Raw genomic sequence first — 12233 nt, forward strand, 5'->3', positions numbered from 1 at the left:
CACAAAATACAGAAAATAAGACCGAGGGGGGCCACTGTCAAACTGATGTAATAAAGTCTAGACAGGGAAATAACTATGTGTCTAAATGCACAAACTATATGTATACCCCGGGGTGTCTAAACTTATCTCAAGTCCCCCTATGCAACCCAAAATCATTAACTTTGTCAGAACATACAAAATATAACAGGGAGTAACGTACTCACAAGCCTGCAAGTCAGCAAGGCATCAAGGGCAAGGGTGAACTGACAAATGAAAAGGGTTTAAATAAGGGCAGGAAGTGAATCTTAATTGAAGGAGGAATGATTGGGGAAGTAGTCACAGCTGTGTCGGCCTGGGCAGGGCTTTGTCACAGGGGTGGAGCCACAGCTGCAGGTACCTGTAAAGCAAAGAAAGCACACACCTCCTACATTGTGTGTGTCCAGGCTGCCAGCCGTAACATGGCCTCAGAGAAATCACCAGCCGTAGTCACTCAAAATCACTCACAAGAAGTTAAGAGGCCATGCTATAAAGCTCAATTCACTGACACAACTTTCTATGTCACCAAAATTGCTCATTTGTGTTGCTATATGTATTTTTTTGACCCAACAGATTTGATCACTTTTTCTGTTCACCCATAATAAAGTCATAAAAGTACCAAACTTCATGAATGTTTTTGTGACAAAGAAGTATCTGTTTCAATCACTCTATGAGAGAAAAATCAGAGTTGTATAAATAATTGGAAACTTGATAGCCAACACATTGCGTTCTTCACAAGTGTATGTAAACTTTTGACAGTACTTGATTGGCTGCAGCTGTTTGGAGAATCAGACATTACTGCTGAATTTAAATTTTATTTTACCAAAATGTCTTTACAAATGTGTTCAAAGGGGTGTTTGTTAAACATACAGTATATAAAAAGTTGAAAATTAAGGTAAAAAAAACCACTTACTTTTATATGTAACTCTTGTGATAATGTCTCTATTCAGCAATCGATTTAGGAAATTGTTAGATGATTCCGATATCTGGATTAAAAACAAAAATAGAACAAAATAATTTATAAAATGGTGGTGATTCACCAGCAAATTGAATGCATCTTAAAAATGTGGGTGATACGGACACATTATTAAATTACATTATGGCATTGCCCTGAGGAAAAGACAAGAGGCGGACCTGAACGTAACAAGATTGAACATACTGAAGTTCGTCTTCGGAGTGACCAGGTAGGATAGCATTAGGGACAATAAAAGGGAAAGTGAAGGCTAGACATTTTGAAGACAAGGTCTAAGAAATAAGACTTTGATGGTTGGACATGCCTAGAAGAAAAATAAGGACTATAATGGGAGAAGGATGTTGAGAAAATATATGGATGTAGTGAGGGAGGATATGGAAGTGGCTATGGAGGGGGGGATGCAAAGACGGTGAAGTGAAAAAGGTTGATCCCGTGTGCTGACTCCTCACATGACAGGGCAGTAGTAAACACATTGATGCATTATCCATTATTGTTGGTATACTCAAACCTTAACATTTTTTTCTTCTTAAATTAAAATGCATTAACTTATACAATGCCATGTTACATCTAAAACTAATTTCAGATTGTCTGGATCAAAGGGCCCTCATAAAATCTTTCAATCCAGCTTCCTCCCTTTATCGAAGTGCACTGTGATAATTGCATTAAAACTCCGTAACTACTTCTATCATGTGCTGATAATCAAACCCTTGTATATAAATCCTTTCATGACTACACAAATCTCTCACTTTTTGCTGATAATGTAGAAAAGTACACAATTACAATGATCAAGATGTGTATTCATTGATTACTAATCATTAAAAATGATGGACGATAGGAATCTCGATTGCTAAACTGTTGAATGGCAATGCACTCTTTTTTGCTACAACAGAGTCTGTTGTTTTGCAAAAAAGAGTGCGTTGCCATTCAACATATTAGCAATCGAAATTCCTATCGTCAACTCTCAACTCCATCTCTCTCTCTCTCTCTCTCTCTCTCTCTCTCTCTCTCTCTCTCTCTCTCTCTCTCTCTCTCTCTCACTGTCTCTCTCTCTCTCTCTCTCTCTCTCTCTCTGAGTCAGCGTTCATGTACCAGGTGGAATGATAAGGACTCTGAAAAACACAGTAATACAAATGATGCAGAGTCTTGAATATTCTAGAGTACCTTTGTAGACATTTTACATGTATTAAACAGGGCACGCAAACTCACTTTCATGAATATGGCCACGATGACTAGTCCGTTGGGGCTTTTGGCAGCTTCAGTATAATTTGTATACAACTCGTGATTGTAGTGAATCAGCTGAACCTGAAAAAGAATGTAGGGCAATCGGGTGCGTCATGTCTCATCTCAGTGTTTTGAAATGGTGACCAAAGTCAAAAATTGAAAATTTCAGCAGGAATGTAATATTACATGTATAAAATGAATTTGGAACTCAAATCTGTCAGTTTGTTTGTTTGTTGTTCAAATCCAAGTCATGTCCACCTGTGTGGAGTTTTTATGTTCTCCCTGGGCCTGCGTGGGCTTCCTCCGGGTACACTGGATTCCTCCCACATTGCACATTGTATGCTGTGAGTGTGCATGGTTGTCCGTCTACTTGTGCCCTACGATCAGCTGGCAACCAATTCAGGGTGTGCCCTGCCTCTGGCCCGGAGTCAGCTAGGATAGGGTCCAGCACCCCCGAAACTCAAAGGGGATAAATCGTTTCAGAAAACAACGCATTTGGGAATGCCCCTTTTTTTCAGCAATTTTGCTTGACATCACAACCAGAATTTATGATCAGGTCTAGCGTTCTACATGGCCTGGACTTTGACTTGGCCATTCTAACACCTGGAGTTTAGAGTTTATGTATCTAGTAAAACGCCTATTTCAACGGCATTCCGCCAATGTTCCCTCTCATTTTCTGTTTGTCCGGGCAGGAAGACAACCTCCCTGAGCACACTGAGTGCCAGTGTGAGCAACATCATCAATGCTCGCTATGTGCACACACCAGTATCACACCTGCCATAAGCATTGGACACTCTAAAATGGCGCTACTATGAAGACCCGAATAATAGTAGGCACTGGAATAATAGTAGAGAGTGGAAAATTGCAAATGAATGAATAATAGTAGGCACCGGAATAATAGTAGGCAGTGGAAAATTCCCAAAAAAATGAATATTGGTAGGCACGAGATTATTAGTGTCTAAACAGATTTGTTGCATAGAATTAAAGCTTTGATGGAATATTATTATAAAATCATAACAAGGACAATCATTATTTTAATCAACAGTTTACTAGTAGTATGAAACAAAATAATATGTTTAAATTCCACAACTAGCTACAAATTAAAGTCATGATGATCGATTACATAGGCTACTGTAAAGAAATAATCAACTTTTCTGTCAGACCAAATAAATGGCTCAATTCAAACTGTTAAACATCAGCTTAAGATACATAAAGAAATATCTTATGAAGCAACAAAAATCTACAGGTGTACTTAGTAGTGATATTATTAGTGTTTAATATCCAGCCTTTTCATTTTTTTTCAATGGTTTCACTTGCATTCATGACTCTTTTCTTCAAACTGTGTCTGGCTTTTGTTACGGTGTCTTTCATCTGACACAGAAATGGCAACTCTACCAGTGGCAATTGCACGTTCTTACTAGTACTAGTACGTTAGCAAAAACAGCACGTGTGCTTTACACACAATAATTATTGGAGCAACGCGAAGTGGGATGGTCCATGTCAAGTGTTGCTAACCACGTCAACGGCTATCAAAGTAGCTGTGAGGGGAACACGGATGCACCTTTCCCACAGTAGGAAGATTGTCTAAATTGAAACCTTTCAAGAGGAAAACTCCCTAAACAGAGACAAAAAGTCCTGTTGAAAATAATTATTGCTTTTGGGGCAATGAGATTAATGATGATTGTGATACTATTCTTCTCCACAGTAGGGTTGTTTTCTCCAGTTGAAGAGAAAGGCAGAGGTGTTTCAATTGAGGATACACCTTCTTACGGGAGGGTAAAGCGAGTAACATTTACATTTGATTAATATTACCTACTTAATCAAATTTCCAGACATGCATTCAAGATTGAAAATATATATTTGGACTCGGCAACGTCCCGGTTCCCATACAAGGGATCGATCTATGGTGGGAAATATGTGTGGTACATAACAGCCCAAAATGGAGATTGGGAAAAGCCTTGTTGCAGAAATTGGTCAAGATTGGAAAGCTTGGACTGACATATTAACTTGTGAAATTTATTTCTGAAACAGGGATTTCCAAAACGGGGGATAATTGGGTGCTGTTAATGGAGTGTAAAGAAGAGGGGCAAGCGCTATGTGGAGCTACTTTTGTACAGGATGGGAGTCCCCAAACAAAAATGTGGATGGGATAAATTACCTGCATTACAATGTCCAAAAACTTGGAAATTATACTGAACAGGGATTCGTGGCCATAAAGGAGCAACTGGCAGCTACCAGTCTGATGGCGTTCCAGGATCGCATAGCGGTAGATATGCTTCTAGCGGAGCAAGGGGGCGTGTGTGCAATGTTTGGAGAACAATGTTGCACCTTCATACCGAACAACACGTCACCCGGTGGGTCCCTAACCAGGGCTATTAGTGGCCTGAAGACCCTAAAACTGCAATATGAAAAGCATTCTGGAGTAGAATTATCCGCTTCATAGACTGGTGGGATAAGAACTTTGGAAAATGTAAGGATTTGGCCATATCTGTTGTGTTTTCTGTAGCCATATTTGCTACTACCTTGACATTGTGTAGGTGTCGTCTTATCCCGTTTGCGCTCCTTGCTAAGCCGACTTATAACTACTGCGATTGCTCCTACAAATTCTAAATTACACGAATTATATCTCTGTTTATGAAACGTACCGGGGAAAGCAGTGAAGTCCAGGAGTACGGTAATTGCGAGGACGAATTGGACGAAAATGATCATGTTCTTTCTTTTTCAGACCAGCCATGGGAGTAAGGATAAAATCGCAGTCACCCGACATTTACATTTGTGATTACTAAGAAATGATTAATAACATACATATTATAAAAACGGGGGAATGTTGGGTTTATTCTGTATTACTATTATACATATATGTGTAGTAATTCATTTCTTTGTTAAGTCATTCTTCCTATTGTTCGGCTCGAGGTCATAAACAGCCGCCTGGTCCACTCTCACGTGGACTTCTTATCCAAGGATCTCACCCAGTATCGGGCTCTGAGGGCTGTTGATCAGGAGGCAGCAAGGACTCGGGATATCTGCCACTTCCATAACACTCGAATAGTGTGCATACCTCGTGAAGCACTTCGGGCTTCTTTATGTAATTGTTATATGATTGTTAGTTCAAATGAAGGCATGATTGTTTTAACCCAAATGAGGGTTGGTTTTAGTTTCCTGTTCTGTTATTGTTAAAACACCTTGATTGTTATTGCTTACACATGTTGAATTAATCAACAACGTTGTAATTGTTTTGATTTATGGCCTTAAAGCCTTACGCGAATTACTGTCCGAGGATACTTTGAAGACAAGGGGAAAGTCTTGTTGCTCTGCTGTATCTTCCCTTAAGGTCCTTATCCATGATGCAATCTATTTTATTAAATGTCAATAATTGAATAAGATGTCTGCCTGCAGTGATTGATAATTACATCAGAAGGGTAATTATTCATGAACCTATCATATACATATATACATATATCTATATATCCATATATCCATATATCCATATATCCATATATCCATATATACATATGTACAAATGTTCATATATACATATATACATATATACATATATACATATATACATATATACATATATACATATATACATATATACATATATACATATATACATATATACATATATACATATATACATATATACATATATACATATATACATATATACGTTTTTGTTTCTCATTGTTTTTCTTCACCAAGCATCTGGACAGGGTAAAAAATTAACACATTTTGCACTCACCTCTCCAGAGAAAGCCTGTCCATTAAGCAGGTGTTCGGACCCCTGATTATCTTCACTACCAAAGTGTAGCCGAATCTCCTCCAGACGATGACTATACATCATCGGCCCACCAGAGATATTAACAAGATGCTCCTTGTCCAATCGCACAGAAACATGTCGGCCTGTGTTATACATTGTCCCCCTTGCCTGATTAATTGATGATGAGGAAAAACAAAAGAAACATGTGATAAGATACATCAGAGAAATAATGTCACAGTGAAATCTGGATTTTAACTTTAGTACAGTGGTACCACTACTCATGAAATCAACTGGTTGCTGAAAGCGCCTTCGTAGCTTGTTAGTAAGTCGAGGCATATTTTACATTCTCATCCCTTCTATTTAATTTTTTGCCCGCTTTATCCTCATTAGGCCGCAGGGGGGTGCTGTAGGCTACCTCATCCGACTCGGGTCAGGGCACAAGGAGACCAATCATGCACACACACCCATACCTAGGGGAAATTTAGTGTTCATGTGGGAGTAAACCGGTGTACCCGGAAAAAAATGCACGCAAGTCTGGGGAGAACATGCCAACTCCACACAATTCGGACTCACCTTGGATCGAACCCTTGACTCAGAACTGTGCAGCCATCACTCTAACCACTCGCTCATCGCCCTGAAACAAACATCTGAGTAAAACATTGACAGCATTGATTATATTATAACAATGCAGTCAAGTTTTTAATCTGATATGTTTGTATTGCCAAATCTGGACCATAAACAAGACTATAATGATTACAGTCTTGTTTATGGTTCAGATTTGGCAGTACAGCAGAACAGCTTTGCCAAACATTAATCCATTGCAGTTGTTTTAATGCAATATTGATCGTTTTAAATAGTTGAACTTTGATAATAATGCCCGGTGGAGCGAGTGGATAGCGCGTTGGCCTCACAGCTCTAGGGGCCTGGGTTCAAATCCAGATCATGTTTCCTCCGGGTACTCTGGTTTCCTCCCACATTCCAAAAAAACATGCATGGTAGGCTGATTGGACACTCTAAATTGCCCCTAGGTATTGGTGTGTGTGCATGGTTGTCCGTCTCCATGTACCCTGCGATCGGCTGGCTAAAGGCAGCCTTAGGGCCGTGATTTGCATTAGCTATCTTATTCTTGATATTTTTGCTACCTTCTGCAGGTCGCAAGCCCAAATAGATGCAAGGCATTGCGTCAAGAATGTTTACTGTCATAAAACTTTCCAAACATATTATGCAAATCATTTTAAGCAAAATATCCGTACCAGATCGAGGCCCGGGTTCACAACGAATGCCAGCAGCATTGTTAACCCACAGGGCACTGCTGGAAATTGGGTTAGTGTGGCTCAAGGACAAAAGAAAAGGAGGAACACAATTCCATGAGCAGTGAGAAAGGAGGAAATTGAAGAGTTTAGAATTGAGAGTATTACTCTGAATGTTGCAATGATGACAGGAAAAACTACAGAGCTTATGGACACAATGATAAGGAGAAAATTCTGTTTTGTGTGTCCAGGACACCAGGTGGAAAGAAAGTAAGGCTATAAGCTTTGGAAGTTTATCTTAAAGGAAAAGTTTGTACAGTTTTGTAGAGATGAATCGTTTTACAGTGATGGAGAGAAAGGCAGGGAGAAATTCAGACAATGAGTCAAACATAAGTCACCTAAAAGCCTAAAGAAGCAAATATGACGGTGTATGTAGCCCTTGGCTCCACTGTTATTTCGGTGGGAGAGGAGGAAAGACCAGTATGTTCCCTGTGCCAAAAGATGCAGCGGACATCATGGTGATGAATTGGACCAGGAGTCAGCACTGAGCCCTTTTTTGTTTTTCATGGTATGGATAGACTGTGTTGGATTAATTCTGTAATACTATTATGTGCATTTAATCATTTTTGTATGAGAGCTTATTCAATTTGGCTGAGGAGAACTCGGGATCGTAACAAGTCACTAAGTCCTTGTTCCAAGGACTTTTTACTGGACCTTTACCCAGAATGCAGACCTGGAAGGACGCTTAAGAAGATGCTGATGCAGCGCGATTGCTATTCAAACAACCTTCGTGATTACTCACATATTGTCGTAAATCGTGATGGTCTTTTCGCTTGATTTTGGAATTGTTTTGCCCAATGGAGGCTTGTTTGTTAAATTTCCAATGGAGTTTGTTTTTAAGTTCCGCTCAATTATTATTATTGAATACCTGATATGCTATGATTGTTACACGTGTTGTTTTTGCTTACGCAATTGGATTAATGAATAAACTTGTAATTGTTTTGATTTTTGGCCTTAAATGGGCAGGAGAAATTACCGCACGGCAGAATCATTTGTGACGAGGACGATGTCGGAATGTATTCTCCCTTGCAAGTAGATCATCAGATTAATTTAATTAAAAATATATAATTGAATCAGATGCCCCCCTGTATTGTTTTATAATTATATTCAAGTATAATTATTGATGGACCTAACAGACTAACAGGGGGAGAAAGAGAGGGGGAGAGAGAGGGGGCGAGAGAGGGGGGGACAGAGGGAGAGAGGGACAAAGGGAGAGAGAGAGAGAGAGAGAGAGGGAGAAAGGGAGAAAGGGGGGAGGGGGGAGATAGAGGGGGGGGGAGACGGGGAAAGAGGGGGGGGGAAAGAGAGAGGGAAAGAGAGGGGGGAGAGAGGGGGGAGAGAGAGGCGAGGGGGAGAGAGGGGGGAGGGGGAGATAGAGGGGGGATAGAGGGGGGAGATAGAGGGGGTAGATAGAAGGGGGGCGAGAGGGGGGAGAGAGGGGGGCGAGAGGGGGAGAGAATATATATATTCATACATACTTACACAGATGTATACATATGGTAGGTCTTAACACACACGCCATTTTTTGTTAAAGAGCCTGACAGCTGATGGTAGGGAGAATCTGCAGAAGCGCTCCTTCCTGCAATGAGGGTGCAGCAGTCTATTGCTGAAAGACCTTTGGAGGGACTCCACAGACTCATGCGGGGTGTGGGAGGTGCTGTCCGTGATGGACATCATCCTGGTCAGCATACTCTGCTCTCCCACTTCCTCCTCAGAGTCCAAAGGACAGCCCAGAACAGAGATGGCCCTCCTGACCAGCTTATTCAGCCTGTTCCTGTCCCTTTCCATTCTCCCGCATCCCCGACAGACCACTGCATAAAACACTGGAGATGCCCCCACAGTGACGTAAAAAGTTCTCAGCAGTGTCCTGCACACTCCAAAGGACGGTAGCCTCCTCAGTAGGTAGAGGCGGCTCTGCCCCCTTCGATACAGAGCATCTGTTTGTGGACCAGTCTAGTTTGTTGTTGAGGTGAACACCCAGGTACTTAAAATTCTCCACGACTTCAATGTCTGTACCCTGGATGTTTACCTGAGTGGTCTGTTGAGGATTCCTTCAAAATCGATGACCATTTCCTTTGTCGTACTGGTGTTGATTTAGAGGTGGTTTTGCCTACACTAGTCAACAAAGGCTGTGATGACTCCCCAGGTCGTTCCCGTCCATCACTTGTCCAGCAATAGCGGTGTCGTCAGAGAACTTCTGGAGGTGTCTGTAATATGTTTGAGGTGTGATGTGTAGAGGAATAAGAAGAGTGAGGAGAGCACTGTGCCTTGCGGGGCCTCGGTGAAGCAAGCTACCACATCTGACATACAGTCCTAGAGTCTCACATATTGTGGTCTGTCAGTGAGGAAGGCTATGATCCATGCAGCTAGGTGGTTCCTTACTCCAGCTTCTTCCAGTTTGCCTCTCAGTAGGACCGGCTGAATGGTGTTGAACGCACTGGAGAGGTAAAAAAAACAAATCTCACGGTGCTTCCTGTGTTCTCAAGGTGTGAAAGAGACCTGTGCATCAGGTAGGTGGTAGCATCTTCCACACCAATGCCTGGACGATAGGAAAACTGCAGTGTCCAGCTCTGCATTCATCACGGGGCTGGGGTGATTGAGGCTGATCCTCTCCAATATCCTGATCAGGTGAGAGGTTAATGCTGCCGGATTGAAGTGGTTTGGCTCCCTGGGGTTTGCAGTCTTTGGAACTGGGACCACACAGGAAGTTTTCCACAAGGTGGGGGCCTTCTGCAGACTGAGGCTGAGGTTGAAAATATGCAGAATCACTTTGCCAAGCTGATCCACAGAGTCTTTCAGTAGTCTGGAGCTGAGGCCGTCTGGGGCGGTAGCCTTTCTTACTTCGATCTTCTCTAGCTGTTTTATCCCCTAATCAACAGTAATGCAAAGACCGGTGGAAGAGGGGGAGGAAGAGGAGGAGAATAAAGAGGAGGGAGAGTTGCTTCTGGTCTGGTGGGTCAGCGGAGTGGGGCAAATCTGAATCTGTTAAAGAACTGATTCCGTTCATTAGCCCACTGCCTGTCTCGAGACTCCGGGTCTCTCTCACCGTTGCCTCTATCGCCCAAAATGGTCCCCAAGCTCCTCCAGACCTCTTAGGTGTTGCCTCTTTGGAGTTGGTTCTTTAGCTTCCTCCTGTAGATGGTATTTTCCTTCATTATCTCTCTCTCTCCAGCTCCTTCTGGACCATTTTGAGACTCTCTTTCTCCCCAGACCTAAAAGCCCTCTTCTTGCAATTCACATGGGAAAGACATTGACAGCTTGACCCACTGGGTCGGCGGACGTTCGGTCGGCGGACGTTCGGTCGGCGGACGTTCGGTCGCCCGACTTTCGGTCGCCCAGACTTTCGGTCGCCCAGACTTTCGGTCGCCCAGACTTTCGGTCGCCCAGACTTTCGGTCGCCGAGACTTTTGGTCGCCCAGACTTTTGGTCGCCCAAACTTTTGGTCGCCCAGACTTTTGGTCGCCCAGACTTTTGGTCGCCCAGACTTTTGGTCGCCCAGACTTTTGGTCGCCCAGACTTTTGGTCGCCCAGACTTTTGGTCGCCCAGACTTTTGGTCGCCCAAACTTTTGGTCGCCAGACGTTTGGTCGCCAGACGTTTGGTCGCCAGACGTTTGGTCGCCAGACGTTTGGTCGCCAGACGTTTGGTCGCCAGACGTTTGGTCGCCAGACGTTTGGTCGCCAGACGTTTGGTCGCCAGACGTTTGGTCGCCAGACGTACTGTTGAAAACAGTTATCAACAAGTTTAATATCTAAATATCTACTGTTGATTCATGACAGAGAGAGCTTAATATCTAAACATCTACTGTTGACATTGTATCTAAGTACTTTTTAATATCTGTTGTAAGTACTGTTGAAACCAGCTCTCAAAATTATATTCACAAGAGTTTAATATCTAAATATCTACTGTTGATTCATGAGAGAGAGGTAACCCGGATGTAGATCTTGCGTTGCAATGCCCTTTTTGATATTTTCATATTGGATATTTAGCTATTAAACTCTCTCATGAATAGTTTCAACAGTAGATGTTTAGATATCACACTCGTGAATCAGCATTTACTTCTTCAATAAAAACACCATCTTTGAATTAGTTTTGTCTTCTTTTTAATAAGTACATTTTACTTATTGGCTTTGTTTTAAAGTCAAAGTTCCGGGCTAAAAGTATACCAAGACTTTTATTTGTATGCTAAAAATGACCATTTAAAGTAGTAGTAGTAGTATATATTTAGATATTAAACTCTTGTGAATATCATTTTGAGAGCTGGTATCAACAATATTTAGATATTAAACAGTACTTGGATATTAACCTCTCTCTCATGAATCAACAGAAGATATTTAGATATTAAACTCTTGTTTTCAACAGTACTTACCATTTGACTGGCAACCAAAAGACCGCGGACCAAACGTCCGGCGACCAAACGTCCGGGCGACCAAAAGTCCGGGCGACCAAACGTCCGCCGACCAAACGGCCGGCGACCCAGTGGGTCAAGCTGACAATGTCTTTCCCATGTGAATTGCACGCCACTTCCCAGTCAGTGGTCTCAAAACAGTCCCTCAGTACCATGCTGGTCTCCTCGGTCAATCTTTGTCATATCCTTGTGGTAGGTTTTATTTTCCTCACCATAAGGATGTAGGTGGGGATCAGATGGAACCAAGTTGTGGTCTGAGCGGGGGCAGGGGGACTGAGCTGTATGCCTCCTTTGTGTTGGCATACAGCAGGTCCAGAGTTTTTCGTTCCCTGGTGTGACACTTCACATACTGAGTGAAAGTGGGGAGAGTCGAAGTCAAGGAGCATGGTTAAAATCACCAGAGATAAGATGGAGAGACTGAAGGTGTGACGACTGCAGCCGGGACACAGTAGCGTGAAGCAGCTCGCGAGCGACTGCCGCATCGGCGGAAGGAGGTATTTACGCAGTAATTACGATAACATGCCAGAACTCCCGGGGTTGTAAAACA

General features: G+C 42.3%; 1 protein-coding gene across 8 annotated transcripts in view; it reads right to left on the reverse strand.

Annotated features, from left to right (window-relative positions):
- The window catches only part of LOC144211394 (carbonic anhydrase-related protein 10), a 50476-nt gene that overhangs the window by 20676 nt on the left and 17567 nt on the right, over nucleotides 1-12233 (reverse strand). For 7 of the 8 annotated variants that reach the window (XM_077738592.1, XM_077738597.1, XM_077738594.1 and 4 more), the window contains 3 exons: nucleotides 5952-6137; nucleotides 2195-2290; nucleotides 929-1001 (listed from right to left, as the gene is read on the reverse strand). In XM_077738592.1, the coding sequence (XP_077594718.1) occupies nucleotides 929-1001; nucleotides 2195-2290; nucleotides 5952-6137 (355 nt within the window). The remainder of the gene's footprint in view (nucleotides 1-928; nucleotides 1002-2194; nucleotides 2291-5951; nucleotides 6138-12233) is intronic. The other variant, XM_077738593.1, reaches the window with a different exon arrangement.

Source organism: Stigmatopora nigra, chromosome 18, assembly GCF_051989575.1.
Source record: "Stigmatopora nigra isolate UIUO_SnigA chromosome 18, RoL_Snig_1.1, whole genome shotgun sequence".
NCBI lineage: Eukaryota > Metazoa > Chordata > Actinopteri > Syngnathiformes > Syngnathidae > Stigmatopora > Stigmatopora nigra.